This window comes from Micropterus dolomieu, linkage group LG07, assembly GCF_021292245.1.
Source record: "Micropterus dolomieu isolate WLL.071019.BEF.003 ecotype Adirondacks linkage group LG07, ASM2129224v1, whole genome shotgun sequence".
NCBI lineage: Eukaryota > Metazoa > Chordata > Actinopteri > Centrarchiformes > Centrarchidae > Micropterus > Micropterus dolomieu.
In genome coordinates, this window is record NC_060156.1 from 4,949,836 (window position 1) to 4,964,893 (window position 15,058).

Here is a 15,058-nt window from a genome sequence, read left to right on the forward strand (position 1 = left end):
TGAACAGCTGTAATGCCTCCTCTTCTCTTTCATTTCCTCTTACAGAGCTACCACTTTCCTACTTTCTGTTGTTCAGTGAGAAACGTGAGCTCCAGCTAGCATATTGGAGATCTATGAGATATTCTGGTTTTGAACTGCCCGTGGGAGGTTGTACATGTAAAAATCTGTACATTCTTGATTAAAAGTCATGTGAAATATCTTTTATCTTTCATCTCCTCAATTCGGGTGTGTTTCCAAAACGTCTCTGGTGAATCTCGCGGACTCGACTCGCAAGCATCGGTATGCACAGATTTGATTGGCTGAGCAACGTCACATGAGACGATTGGAGCACATGCGATTGGTCTGTGAGTTTCCTGGTCCTCTAAACCAGTACAGTAAATGCTAGAAAAGCTGCGCGGGTTAAAATAGAAACGCTCCGTCACAAGGTAGTAAGTCTCAATAATAAATGGGCTGTAGGTCGGCGGTCCGGAGAGGACGGCGGCTGGGTCCGGATCCGGACCGCGGTCCGCCTATTAGTGACCTCTGATCTAGATACTGTAGCTCATACAGTCCACATTCCTACACAGAAAGTTGGACGACGTTCCACTGTCAAACACTTATGCCTAAAGAGGAAGTAAACCTCTACTTGTATTATTTTCCCTTAACATATTTAATAAGTAATATTATATTATTGTTACCCCCCATATTTTCTATTCTTTTATATGAGAACCGAAAATGAGTTGAATAAATTTTTTCGACGTCTGTGCAGTCTTATTTATTAACCGTGTCCATGGAAAAGGACAATGAACAGCCATTTTCACCGTGTTTCCACCAATACCAGCCGGATCTCTTTTCAAGGAACTAAAACATTACTTCAGCCCATTGTTGTGTGCGTTTCCACCGTGGATCTAAAGACCTGCGAAGACCAAATTAACCGGCTGACGTAGGCCGTAGGCCTATACGCCGTCATTATTTGTAACCACTATCCAAGAGCAAAATGTATAAATGAACATCAGATTTGATTGGAACATAATGAAAAACTACAGGCTTTGCTTGGCCATTAAAAACAGCTGCAGCACAGACCAGCTGCCTGAGTTTCAGAGGAACAGGATGTTTAACGAGCTTTATTACCTGCTGTAATCAGCTGTTCCACTTGTTTTACTTTTTTACATTTATCGACTTCGATAAATCCTTCACTTATAATCCAAATCTAAATCCCAGGCCAAACATGTCTTTCCAAAGACTGAAACAGAACAGCAATGTAATCCTACCCTCCAGTTGCGTATCCTCTTCAACCGACTGGGAGTCTTCTCCAGAATCTGCAGAAACTCATGGGTCAACTCTGCAAGTAAAAGACATGAATGTCTGAATCAAACAGCCTAAAACACACCTGTATAAATATGTGAATTGTACTACCTTTCCACATAAAGAAATTGCTGAAAACCATTCACTGTAAAACATTAAGGAAAAGTGAAACACGTTTATTCAATCTTACCATCAAGCAGCTCCAGAGTGACAGAGTTGTCCACGTACTCCCACCAGTGTTTTCCGTCCGTGGAAACTGGGATCTCCCAGTTGGACCATTTACATGCCAGGTGGATGCACACACAGGCGATCACTGTGGGCTTGTACTGGAGGCAGAAGGTAGTGAGGTGTAGACTGTGTAGGGTGTGAGGGTATGCGCAAGTGATGAATGTGTGTAAGAGTGAGTATTTCACATATGTGAGAGTATAGGTATGTGAGTGAGTCGATCCAGGCCAGTCATGATGGGTCCCACATGTGGAGAAGAGAGAAAAAAAACACAAGGGGGAGCAGACAACTTTAATTTGCTGTATGCATTTGTTACAAAAGATAAGCTATTATTTGCTCGTGTTGATACGTTAAACCTGATCACATAACAGCTTCTCAACTCAGGTCACAATACAGGTGACAACGCTAAATCACATGAATCATGAAGTTGTTAAGGACATAATTCCCAGTGTGCTTAAAAGTAAGCACTGAAATCGGTCATGTGACAATGATTTATGTTTCAAGGGGTTTGTGCTGGTTTAAATGTTGGGACAACATAACAAAAATGAGGGAAGTGGGGAGGGGGCCACGTGTAGCAGCTACATGTAGCGTACCCCTTGTGAAACCCAGAGGCCACCCATGTCATAGTTGCATCATTGTACAACCGATAACCTAACAGACAAGAGGCTGCTCCTATAACCCTCCCATATATGGGTCTCCCTTTGTTTCAACTGTGAAAAGGATAAACCAAGTGGGTCCTCCAGATCAATGAATACAACTTAGTGCTGCCAGTGTTTGGGGTATACTGAAATGTATGCATAGGCTCAATACTGACAGCCTCAATCAATGACTTCAGTGTAAAATCATCATTTAGGAAAGGTCACATTTTTCTGCAAAAGTGGAATTGAACATGAACAACAAAATGTTCATATCACATCAAAAATAACTAGTCAAACGGCCCCCTTCCAAGTATTTACAGCTAAAATCTTGACACAAACAGCTAAGGTTTTAGTTCCCCACAATCATTTATCAGACACATAAGCCATGAACATACTATTGGTTTCTTAGGGCATGAAAATAAAGATTCTCAAGGAAAACATACTCCATGATAAAACCAGATTTATTATCACGTTCCTAACACCTTGCCTCAGCATGAAGCTGTATAGACACAATTTTGCATAGGTGCTTTTTAAAAACACATTTGGTAAGATGGATGGTAATCTTGTAACAATGAGACAAGTACAATGTCTGGAGTCTGGTCTGTCAGATTACAACAGCAGCCTTAAACAAAGCTACTAGTCACAGCCAACATCTCAAGCAGATGGCATCTGAGATATTGAAGTGGATTTATAAATGTGAAATCCTTTTTAAACATTATGAATGAGTCTTCCAGACTCATTTAAAATAAATAAATTTGTATCGCACTATTTTAAGAACAATCTGGCTATAGCTAGGGCTGGTCAATAAATTGATTATAATTATAGCAATATAATTTTCTTCAATAACAATATAACAAATGTTCAATAAATGTTTGATTTTATTCATTGGAATCATGAACAAATTAGCATGTTTTCTATTAAGATATTTATTTGTTGAAAAAAAGATTTTTTCATAATTGTTTTGAATGTTTTACTTTAAATGTCTTAAGTGATCAACTGTTTGTGTTTGTCACGTTCTGACCATAAAGAAAAGTTTAAAACCACAGTTAACCATCTGATTTGACATTTATCATAATTATTGATATCAAATTATATGACTTTTATCGTGATAACATTCCTGGCCATATTTCCCAGCTCTAGCTACAGCTTTCATTCTTGGTAAGTGCCAGCTCAGGGCAAACTTCAAACACTGTCCAGTCAGCATCCAGACATTGTCAACTGATAATTACATAAATTTCAATTCCTTTCCACCACTGCCTACTATAAACAAACCCTTTAAGGACCCAGTTTTTCTACTGCAAGATATGTCAACAGCATTTTGTCCTTACTTAAGAATAAATCTTTATCACCAAATGCATTTCGGTCAGTATGAGGGATACTCAAATAGTTCTAGGCTTATATGCTTATATATTGTGCAGGTCCTTAATGGGTCGAGATTACGTTGTTCTTGTTACATCTTTTTAACTACTATGTATGAAAGAATGTTGTAGAAGAGCAAGGAAAAATGTGCATTTAAAGACAAGCAAATATTGCAAAAGGTGAAAAATATTTGAGGAAATAATTCATTTTTAACAAATGGATATGAAAAAGAAAATTTTAAAAATGAATCTGTGGTACTTACCGGAAAGACCTCTACGAGAAATGTTTACATCTGTGAAATCTTTAGCTGCTATTCAGGCTACCAAAGTGTCTTTCTTTTAGAATTATGCACTTTTCGCAACCGAACAAACACGTGGGTTTCAAGCGCACCACTACACTTCACATCTTGCATTCAACCCATCTGTGCCAACACATGGTCCCTTGTACAATACACCGCACTGCGACTGGGGCCGGTAACGCTACAAGCCACCCTGTCCCGCTTCCTTTGAACAAAGGAGGGGAGCTGAGGGGAGGAGGCAAGCATCCCAACAACCACCAGCGCAAGTAGGGCCCGTTGGACACTGAAAGGGTACCCTGCATTACAGGAAGCTATGGTGTGCAGTCAAAGTGCAACAAAGGAGGGGCAGGATAACAACCTGTTGGTAGCCATGAAATAGGAAGTCTGTGCCAGATCCTTGCTTGCTGTAAGAGAAACAGAAAAAGAGGAGGAAAGAAAACAGAGAGGGGAAAACAATTACCATTTCAGCAAGCTAACAGCATTTTATTTTCATTAGGACAGGAAGTGAATGTTTACTGTTTATAGTTAACTTTCAAAGTACTGATTAAGCCAAGGCCAAGACTGAAAACCACACTTGGAGCAAACAGTTGCTACATTTTGGGAACTTCGGTCAGCTGGATTATTTAAAATTAAGCTTGCACGCAGGGGTAAGAAGTAATGTACCATTATTGATGAATGGCTTTAAGTGTTATCATAGTATGTTTTCATTTTACAAATATTCAGTTTGGCAAATTACTAATTTCAAGACAATTAGATGAAAGATGAGCAATTCATTGTTTGTGCACAGTGATTTTGGTGGGTGGGGGGCACAATAGCTCAGCTTTAATCTTGAGAAGCAGCAGTCTCTATTCATTAGTCAGTGTCACTTACACTGTACATTTACAGCTAATCTGAGGCTTACTGTTGACCGTGTTCTCTCTGCTCACCTGCCATTCACCTGTTTTGTGTAGAGATTTGCTTGCATGCTGTCCAACCGACAACCAAATGTAAATGCACGTCGTGGTTCCTCACTGGTCTATTTCAAGTAGCCTAGTATTTAAAAACGATATAATATTCTGTGTGGTTCATCAATGGCGATAAATCATCTGAAAGTCCCGTGAGGTGCAGACAACTTAGAACACCGGTGAGGCTGAACCCCCTTCTTTAACGGTAATTTTGGATTTATTCACGCATTTTAAAACCATTTATTAAAAGCTTTTTCTGTTTTTACATGTTTATTTAAAGCATTTGAAATTTATATTGAAAACTGGTAGTTCTATGTAAAAATCAGACGTTGAGCACCCCCATATTGCCAAAATGGCATGATCCTTGTTTCGCTGATCGAAGCATCGAACCTTTGACCATTCGCGGTCAGCCCTAACACACACACACACACACACACGTGTATTCCTTTCAATAACATGATACCGACTTCAAACATATCACGTAGCCAGATGAACTACCAATTGGTAACGTTATCATCTAAAAAGGCAGTCAAAATTTTTGTCCATGCAGAACATTTCGACTGTCATGCCACAGTAGGAAAGGCGCATGCGTAAATAATAAAAAGGACTGACACTTAGGTAGCAGACAGACAGGTTAATGTTATTAGTTACACTGCTTTTCCAAAATGTCTGCTAAAAGATATATGGACAATAATATGGAAATAGAAGGAAACTGAATCATGGTTTGACCAAATAAAAGAATGAACAGTCCTAATTTAGTCTCTTAATATTTTCTGCTAAGCTCATAGGAGAACCCAAAAAAACAGATGCAGGTACAAAAAAGATAGAAGACACTACATGTCTTTCCTCCCACATCTGGTTATGTGATCACAAAGGAAACAGTGCAAATGCCACCCAGAACGACTGATTTGAACTTAACAAATATTTAAGGGGGACCGCAAACCTCCAACAAAAAATAACTGATGATACAATTCAGTCTTGGACTTGGCCCAATATGCATCAGTAAATGTTGTTGTTTATGTGCTACAGTGAAATCAAAAGAGCATGGTGTGTGTCACGCAACCATTAAATCAGCAAGGTTTTCACCCCCCTCCCCACCCATATCTGAGGTGGGACAAACAAGAGCAGAGGGCACAAAAAGCAAAGAAGGAAGCCTCTACCTCGCACTAGCTGGGAACATTTCACCACATCAGTGTGTGGGTGATCAATAGTAATTTCAAAGCCTGGAACAAAATACATGACAGGTGAGTTCAACAGACACAGTTTGGAGGTGACATGTCATTTTATGATTAAAAACAAACGAACCTAGTCCTCCGTTTTAAGGCCATCAATTCAGATTCTAGCAGGTATCTATATGTTAAATGTTAAATAATGGAACGTGATGGTCAATTCCTATTTCTATGTTACAAATAAAGGGCAATCAAATCAGCTCTGACCACTTTCACTCTGGATGTCAGGCATTTCTCAGTACCGAATGTAATCAATAAGCAAGCACAAATTGATGTATCCAAAAAATTAAACGTTGCAGAGCAGTGAAATGGGGATCAAATTTGTGAAATAATGATGTGATTTACCCCTATAGCTTTTTCAATACCATATTTCATGACTGTTGTCAGCAATGAGAGAATGACATGTCACCTTTACATGATTTATTGAAAATATGTACATGATAAGATACCAATACAGCAGCTGGGAAAACATTTTACTCAACAGGTTGTGATGGATAAGTTCAACAGTGTTTAACAGCACTACTCCCTTACTGTTAATGATATGCCAAAGATCATGATAATGATAAACAAAAACGCTATCTCTCTCTCAAGTCATCCACTCCAGTCACCACTACTTACCCAGGGTCTGCAGCACTATGGATTCAAGTATCACCAGCTCTTGAGCTTGCTGGAGGTATGCCTGAAGTTTGATAGACAGTCATTACAACACAATTGTAATGAGTCTATTAATCTACCCCCTAACAAAAGGATTTCAAATGGCCAAAAACTCCAAACAAAGAGGCTAATTTTACTGTAAATCTAAGCCTTGTTGGGCGAAGGTGTTTGTTACACACCAACAGCAGGCCAGGGCAGTTAAAATAAAGCCATTTGTAGAGGGCAAGGGAATCTGGCACAACCAGTTACACACAGGGAAACCATGGCCTCTGGGAGAATAGATGTAGAGTCAGATGTAGAGAGGGAAAAAAAAACTTTCAACCCACACAATATGTCAAGGTTCTTGAACTTACATTGCTTTTCGTGTCTAGAGGCGGTTCTTGGGGATTCAGGCAAGCATGTGCAACTTTAATCACATGTTCGAGTTTCCGTGGTTGCTCTTCCACTTTTGCGGCCAAGAATAAGGTGGTTGGAGAGATTATCTGTACAAAAGCATGAAGACATTTAAATATGTAACGTTACCCATCCTAAGAGTATAATTTTTGTAACAGTCTAATAGAATTGAAGCAGAATACTTACATTCCTATGGAATTTGGTGAAAGAGTGGTGCATATAAAATCTATGCATGTAAACAATGGCTGTATTTATTGTTAATTGCGAGCTGGAGGGCAGGTTAAGGGAAATGTTTTATTTCATTTAGTGTAACCAAGAACAGAGTGAAAATTTTGCTATACGACATTATAACAAACCAAGACACCGTATAAGCACTAAACAACTGTTTAAAATCGCGGTGGAAGTTACGTTACAGAAAAGTTAACAGGTTAGCAGGCTTACAACGTTAGCTTTATTGAACTAGTGCAAAAGCTAACTTGCATCAAAATAGCAAGAAACTGGCAGATAACTTTAAACATCAGCTTACATATTAAATTGAAGCATGTCGTTGTTTGATCATATGAGTTCTATCTAGGGGTAAAGACTTTTTATTTCAGCTGACAAGGCGCTAGCAACAGCAGCAAACTCACCTAATCTAATGGCCTTTTTGGACGTCAACCATCAGCTAAGCTAGTGCAGCATGCTATGTTAGCATACATGTGCTAAACAAACCCAGCGTGGGACTGGGCTTTGTCATTGCAGATTAAGATTCGTGTAGTATAACAGCATTTTAACCAATAAAAACAAAACATACAAACTGATAAACTCCTGATTCGTGCACCTTAACCTCAGCAGTCAGTTTAACTTTAGCTAACGGGCCCGCTCCGACGCTCGGCGCCATGTCTACTTCGGTCTGGTCTACGGACAGCTTAAGTTTGTTTACAAAGGATACACGTTGAGTCTCTGGCCCATATCCTGGATCAGATTCGCTGCTTGTTGCCGGTAGGAGAGCTCCCGGTCTGGTTCTACTCCACATCGGCGAGACGGCGTGTTTTCGAGCTGCTCCCGGGTGAAAAACCATTTCGACGAAGATCCCCGGCACGCCGCCATTGCTCTCCAACGCTCGCTTGGGCATCGAGAAAGCGGATGTGACGTCGGTGTCGCACAGGAAAACACGACTTCTTCGATGGTGAGCTCATGATGAGATCACGGTGCGATTGGTTGCGCACATCTGGTGCTGCTGTGGCGGCCAGTGACGTTAACGGCGGTGCTGTTTATTGTCTTTTATCCATTGTTATTAATTTATTCACATTTTACACAACACTGCGTTTTTAGTTTTGGTCAAATTTGTTGGAATGAATATGCACTGCCCATTTAACCCACAATAACACATGACTAACTACACAACCATATAAATGATGACTAATATTGACCTCACAGAACTTCAGTCTATTTTATAGATTTATGTTCTTGTGTATATTCAGGAAGCAGGCAAAAATAGGAATTCCTCTTGCTTCAAAGTTGAGTCTTAACAAAATCATTAACAGGATGCATGGTTTTGTAGTGTTTCATTTATATTCAGTAGACAAGAAATGTGCTGTATCTCGATGAGATGAGTTATTTAGCGTAGGAATCCATGCACAACGCCTACTTTGAAGTAGAGCATGTATTAGGCTGGTAGGCTACAGCTTTTTAGCTATTTGAGTCTATTCATTGTTAAGACATGAGGGATCACGTTAACAGAAGAAAATATTTAGAAAGGCAACCAGGGCAGCCCTGCATATGTGTCCCTTGTATTAGTGGGAGTGAATGCAAATGTGTAGCCTACCTGAAAACCATGTGTGTTAAGAGTTCTCTATTATAGGATGCTTTTAGGTCACTTACAATTTGTAACCTTCCATCAAGCTAACAAATAGAAACTCTCTGTTGATTGATAGCAATAAGATGACATTGTGTAAGAATGTGGATAAATACCATTTTACTGTAAAGGAAGAACAACAGCACTCAGCGGCGGATTGGCCATCTGGCATATGACAGGGGGGCCAGACCATTTGTTTTATGGTGGGCCTTTGAAGAAAAAAAAAATTAAATAAATTGTTTTTACAGCTCGACAGCACACATGATCGGGGTTTGGAAACGGCCGGTCTGGTCCCGAGATGGGCCGACCAACCAAATCAGATGTTATGCTACTCAAACATTAGTCAAAATCAAAGGCGGTGCTGAAAAAGTTAGAGAAAGCAAAAAAAAGGTCACTTAAGTCCCACGAGTGCATCAAATTTAACAAACTCTTTTCGAAAGGTCTTAATTCGGCTGCTGAAGCTGCAGTGAAGGACAATAGTAGCCTACTGCAGACATAAGAAGAAAACATAGAAAATACTAATTAATCCTTAGGTAGGGTGGAACTTGGCTTCCATTACAGGCACTCATATGCAATAGTTAGCTGAGATATTAAAAAGCCATTGGCTTAATTCTGTTCTCTACATCTATTCAAAACTAGTATGTTGCTGGACCCGGTGAAAACAGCTCAGTTGCTGCATCAGAGTCGTGCAGTGAAGGTAGCAATGATGTTCTCACTTTCTTAATATTGTGGTTCTAATTAACTATTAGGATAGGAGGAACCTGTGCATGTGCAATTTGTTAGTAACATGTGCTATTTAAAAAGTAGTAAGCACTGTTTGCCAGTCACATGCATTAAATGTTTAAATATCTGTTAGATTCAGGAATTATTTCACCATCTGTACACAAATTTAAGTAGTGGATGTGCAAGACCGTGGATGGGGATGTGTGGATTTTTGTCCCAGTCTGCCCCTGACACTCCAACTCCGCAAGACACAGGTCCCATATAATCATATTAACATGTTCATTTTCATTTTATAGAATGTCTTTAGGCCAATGATTGATAGACGACTTCTAATAGAGGTGATGACATGCCATTCAACACCCTCCAGTTTCCCTTCCCAGAGGTACTTGTGTTTTATACTGAGTTCAAACAAATAAGGAAATTCTCTAAACAGGGTAAAATACTTAATTACTTTATTATATCAAATAACAATAACATTGGTTGTATCTACTATACACAAATCTAAATATATTTAATTTAATTTAATAATATGTGAATAAAGCCGTTGCATTGAATCACTGGGTGTAGCAGTTGCATCTCAGCTTTTCATGTTACTCAAATTGCTCTCGTTTCAGGCCCAAAAACTCCAGTGCATTTCCAGCAAGCAATTTATCCTGGAAAAAAAGAGTACACACCATATTTAATTCTGGATTAGACATACATTTATTTTAATTAATTTAAATGTATTAAAATTACAAATTGTACTGCCTCCTTTGCACAGCTTATAATATGCATATTTTCTACCTAGCTATGTGTTGTAGAGTCAATGCCATACTGAGGTAACTGCATTGTTGAGATGAAGGACAGGAAAATATTGTAACCTTTAGCGTGTCATCAAATTCATCCATTGACTCAATCAGTGATCCAGGCTGCAGCTCACCCAGCGGGAATGGATAATCTGTTCCCAGCATCACTTTATCCTGAAAGAGGAATACATGTTGTCCGTCAGAGTGTTCTCAATGTATGGACCGTCTCTGAGCACCCATAAAATATGGTGTGTGTGTCTGTGTGTGTGTTTAAAGAACACATGCTCACTTTTCCAATGACATCAATGAGTAGCTTCAGGGCGATGGGATCGTGAACTAGGGAGTCGGTGTAGAAAGAGCCGAGGTATTTCTTTGGACTGATTTCGTTGTCCACTGCACACAGGTCAGGGCGGACTTTGTGGCCATGTTCAATTCTGCCAACGGTGAATGGAAAAGAGCCACCTGCAACCACAAAAGCAATGAAGGTCACGCAAAAACATACAGTGGCTCGGTGTATTTTTATTTGAGCACGGAGTGAGAATACACTGAAGTTGACACCTTGGTGCTTATATTATTCTGCTGTGACTTTAATGTACTTCAACTGAAATGTATCGCCAACATTTGGTCTATACCTCCATGTGCAAAGCAGACTTTCAGTTTAGGAAATCTCTCGAAGACACCTCCAAATATCATCGAGCAAATAGCCATGGTTGTCTCTGACGGCATGCCTTTGAGATGGAGATGTCAACAAAACATAATGTGTCTTTTCAAACGGTGCTTTAAATAAATGTCTTGTTATTATAAGACAATGTCAGTGGGTTAATATACTAAGTGGTAGAAGCAAAATTAAAAACCAAAGAAGAGCATTATTGATAACCATTGGCCTATATCACAATGCATCAAATATGAGGTGAAAGAAAATCAACACCTATGTGAGTTTTAACGCATGGGAAAATTGTTTTTTTCTATTGGCTAGACCAGGGGTGATGTGCAATATTACTTGTTCACTCACCCACCAGCCATGGCAGCCAATACTTAGCCATCCTCCCATCTGTCTGCATGTCCCATGGGTGGACAAATATGGAGCAGCCCAGCTCCTCAGCTGCCTGCATGGAAGACACAGTGCAAGATCAGTATTCCTCTTGAATCTGACCTCTGAATGTAAAGGAATGTCATGCATCAGTATGAAATAAATCAAACCAGTGGAATGTAAACATAGGTACATTTGCAATAACCATGACCAGGAACATTATGTTATCATAAAAGCATGTACTGCAACATTCAGTGTCTCACAGCATAGAAAGGATAGAGTTCAGTGGCGTTGAGGTCCCAGTTCTTGATATGTGAGCCAATCTGCACCCCAGGGAAGCCCAGTTCCTTCACGCAGCGCCTCATCTCCAGCACGGCTAAGTCAGGAGCTTGCATGGGCAGAGTGCCCAGGCCCACAAACCTCTTGGGGTTGCTACGCACTGTCTCAGCCAAATTGTCATTTAAAAGGACAGAGAGATCCAGTGTGTCATGAGGCTTGGCCTGTAAACCAAAAATATGATCGAAATAGGTAAATATATATATTTGAAAGCTGAAATAAAATTTTAATCACATTCTTCAATTTCGTGTTGATGCTTCTGTGACTGAAGAAGAGCCAAGAAAGTTAAGTAGCTTTGCAGACAAGCATATAAGCCACTGTGGTATTGCACAAAAAGCCTCACATTTAATGTGTTCCTTTTATCCAACAGGAATGTGTTGTGCAGCTCACAGTAATTTGGGGCAGAGTAAACAACACAATGTTTCAGGTGTTAAGCACACAGAAATAAATAGCTGCATTGTTTTTGATCCAAGTTGCTCAGACCTACTGTGCACTTACCCAGTAACTGAACATCACAGGTACAGTGGAGAGGGCTTGAACTGTGACACCTGAAGGTCATAAACAGAAGGCATCAGTGAGATGAAACGCTGTATTATCTGTTGGCGTATGTCCTGTCTGTGCACATACCATGTTGATCCATGTCCCTTATGCGTGCGTTTGCATCCCAGCAGTTCTCTTGAATCACGCGAAACAGCTTCCCATCCTTCATCATCTCTGCTTCACCCTGAAACACCAGTCACATCCCTAATTGATATGACAACATGCAGTTAAAATTCCTTGTCTTTCCATCTGGGCACCCAGGCAGACGTATTGTTCTTGTTCTTGGTCGTTGCACTAATTGACTTTATGTAGTTTTCAAACTCATGAGATTATGTGACATTTGGATTTCATAACACTTCAAAATACAACCACACGATGGCAGCAGACCGCTGATTCATTCTGTTTCATGGGAAAAATAGGAGATGTAAACTTTCATTTATATCTGGTATTACAATTTCAAGACAGATAAAATGTCATTGTGTCATGTTATACAACTAGCACCTGGACAATGTTTTCCCCTGTAATTAAAAATCTCTAATCTCGGGTGTGTCTACACCTGTGTTCCAATATGACCTGGAGTCCTCATAGACCTTGTTTTAACATTGGTATCGGGAAAGATGTTCTTCCTCAGACACGGCTTATATTTGAATGCATCGATGTGACACATTTAACTCTTCATCCTTATGTGCAGTCTGATGATGCCAGAAGCTCAACTATTCGTCTGCAGATTAAAGTTGCATTGGCTGCACAGCTTCCAGGCTGCTCTGTGGTATTTGAAGTAAATATCTCCGCTGATGCAGTGGCAGCATGCTGAGTTCTGCAGCTGCTCAAGTGGCGAGAAACAGGCTGACAGGTCCACAGGGTGGGGTGCAGCCGGGAGGTGCCTGCTGTGTCCCCCAGCATAGTATGTAGTACAATTGCTTAAGGGCTCCTGTCATCTGATACATGCATAAAAGAAAAAAACTCACCTTGCAGTGATGGTGAAGCTGGACAAACCCATCATATCCATACCTCTGAAACACATTCAAAAGAGGGATTGTGCTTAATAATTGAATGGTTCATAGAAGATTCACATACTGAAAAACATGTATTGTGCATTAGATTACATATCTGGAGTCCTTAATTTAGATGTAAAACATGGGCAGAGTTTGATGCCCCCGACACGTTCGGCTGTGGAAAAGCCTGTATTGATTGTGTTATCTTGTCTGCGAGGGTTCAATCTTGCTCCTAGATGACTATCCACTCCAACGCGCTGGATAACTCACAGTGAATGCCATCTGAGGCTGTTGACTCTTTGCAGATGAAGCCACAAATGATCTACATCAGCAATGCAGTCAGTAAAGCCCCATTTCATATCCCTGCAGATCTGCAGTTCTGTGTACTTTGTTGATGCCACAGAGACGCTTCAGAATTTTTAAAATGCGAGATGAGTTTTACATCCTTCTTTTAAAACTGTGAACCTATTTATTTCAATAAAAGTCTGCTTTAAATGATAAGAGACCAGGACCTCTCTAAAAGGTCAAACAACATACTCAACATACTGTGTTACCACCCTCTCATGCATGAATTCTTTTTTCATAGATTCTTTTTCTTACTCAAAATTGAGCTAAAATACAAATCCATTTACATTTTGTTCAAAATTCTGTTTTATTTTTAAATTATTTAACTGTCCACGTATGTGGACACCATTCAACATAGGAGTAAAATGCCATCCCTGACAACATGGAATATTATGTTTGTTATGTCATGTTATGCTAGTTATTTAGTCTCAAAGAACACTAACAGTGCTATATATAAGTGTAATTACATGACTTCGGACACCCAGTAGCATATTGTTATCCTCATCTAACTTTATGTTGATTCATCTCAGTTTTTCATATCAACATCCAACATGTAACAGAGTACATATTTCTGGTTAAAACTGATTTCTTTACATTAAGTGAGTACAATACTTCTTCTAATGTCTTGCTAAGCCAGTCAAAAGTTGCCATTTAATGCTGTAATATGCACTTTTGCATTGTTATAATGTTTATATATTTGTTAAATGTTTTATTATGCTTTATTGTAATATAATACAATTCATCACATCTTTGAAAAATCTGAATATATACTGTATATCAACAGATTAAAAAATCAAACTTAATGCACGCTGACTCCACTGTTGCATGACGTCCACAAACGTGGACAGTTGGTTTTTGGTGTATAAAAACTATATTGTACTCTAAATTTTAATTTACAAAACATAAACCTGTTAATAAGACTTTACAGTACATAGTACTATTTTTTTGTCTTGACTGACCTCCTTGAATAAAAGTGTTTCACAGATATGCCTGAGGCATTTAGCCATCACAGTTGGCCATCTTGGATTGATAAGGTCATCAAGAAATAAATATTTGGAAACCAAGAGAGTACCCACTGTTATAATGTTGCTATAAATCAACTGACACTGTCCTCAAATGACTTGGAGAACATAACTGTGATATGGTAACTCAAAATGGAGTTAAAATAACTGTCTACAAATGCATGAAAAGGTTTATGACTTTTCTAAATTTCATGAGAGCTGCTTATGAAAATCCTTTTGAACTAATGACATGTATGTTTTAGAAGTCTGTTATAGAAAAAGATGCAGTGCTTCTGGTCCTGTAAAATGTGGTGAAATACACTTTTTATGTGTTTTTCTCACTTTGGCCACCAGCAAATTCCGATTATTCATATAACATGGATAATAAGAGGGCCGCAGGACTACAATAAAATAAGACTTGTTGAATATCCTAAAATTCACT

The 15,058-nt window shown here is 39.2% G+C and overlaps 2 protein-coding genes across 4 annotated transcripts in view; both read right to left on the reverse strand.

Annotated features, from left to right (window-relative positions):
* ccnt2a (cyclin T2a) overlaps nucleotides 1–8,168 on the reverse strand; it is a 12,442-nt gene extending 4,274 nt beyond the window's left edge. The window contains exons 1-8 of one of the 3 annotated variants that reach the window (XM_046053690.1): nucleotides 7,956–8,163; nucleotides 7,211–7,292; nucleotides 6,985–7,113; nucleotides 6,596–6,656; nucleotides 5,909–5,971; nucleotides 4,163–4,208; nucleotides 1,475–1,638; nucleotides 1,251–1,321 (exon numbers count right to left, since the gene is read on the reverse strand). In XM_046053690.1, the coding sequence (XP_045909646.1) occupies nucleotides 1,251–1,321; nucleotides 1,475–1,638; nucleotides 4,163–4,208; nucleotides 5,909–5,971; nucleotides 6,596–6,656; nucleotides 6,985–7,113; nucleotides 7,211–7,292; nucleotides 7,956–8,113 (774 nt within the window). In that variant the 5' untranslated portion in view covers nucleotides 8,114–8,163. Of the gene's footprint in view, nucleotides 1–1,250; nucleotides 1,322–1,474; nucleotides 1,639–3,768; nucleotides 4,209–5,908; nucleotides 5,972–6,595; nucleotides 6,657–6,984; nucleotides 7,114–7,210; nucleotides 7,293–7,955 lie in introns of those variants that run through there. The other 2 variants (XM_046053691.1, XR_006825640.1) reach the window with 2 other exon arrangements.
* A 1,851-nt stretch (nucleotides 8,169–10,019) lies between these two features.
* On the reverse strand, nucleotides 10,020–12,278 carry acmsd (aminocarboxymuconate semialdehyde decarboxylase). The gene is made up of 7 exons (XM_046054458.1): nucleotides 12,234–12,278; nucleotides 11,663–11,899; nucleotides 11,382–11,475; nucleotides 11,002–11,097; nucleotides 10,659–10,831; nucleotides 10,445–10,543; nucleotides 10,020–10,237 (listed from the first exon to the last, which is right to left on the reverse strand). The coding sequence occupies exons 1-7, from the start codon at nucleotides 12,246–12,248 to the stop codon at nucleotides 10,175–10,177; spliced, it is 777 nt and encodes a 258-aa protein (XP_045910414.1). The 5' UTR covers nucleotides 12,249–12,278; the 3' UTR covers nucleotides 10,020–10,174.
* Nucleotides 12,279–15,058: the final 2,780 nt, after the last annotated feature.

Excerpts from the sequence above, each read along its gene's own strand:
- acmsd (XM_046054458.1), bottom strand. Across the intron at positions 11,098-11,381 it reads TTGGCTGCCATGGCTGGTGG|GCATGCCGTCAGAGACAACC; the intron begins GTGAGTGAACAA and ends TCCATCTCAAAG. Across the intron at positions 10,544-10,658 it reads TCATTGATGTCATTGGAAAA|GATAAAGTGATGCTGGGAAC; the intron begins GTGAGCATGTGT and ends TTCCTCTTTCAG.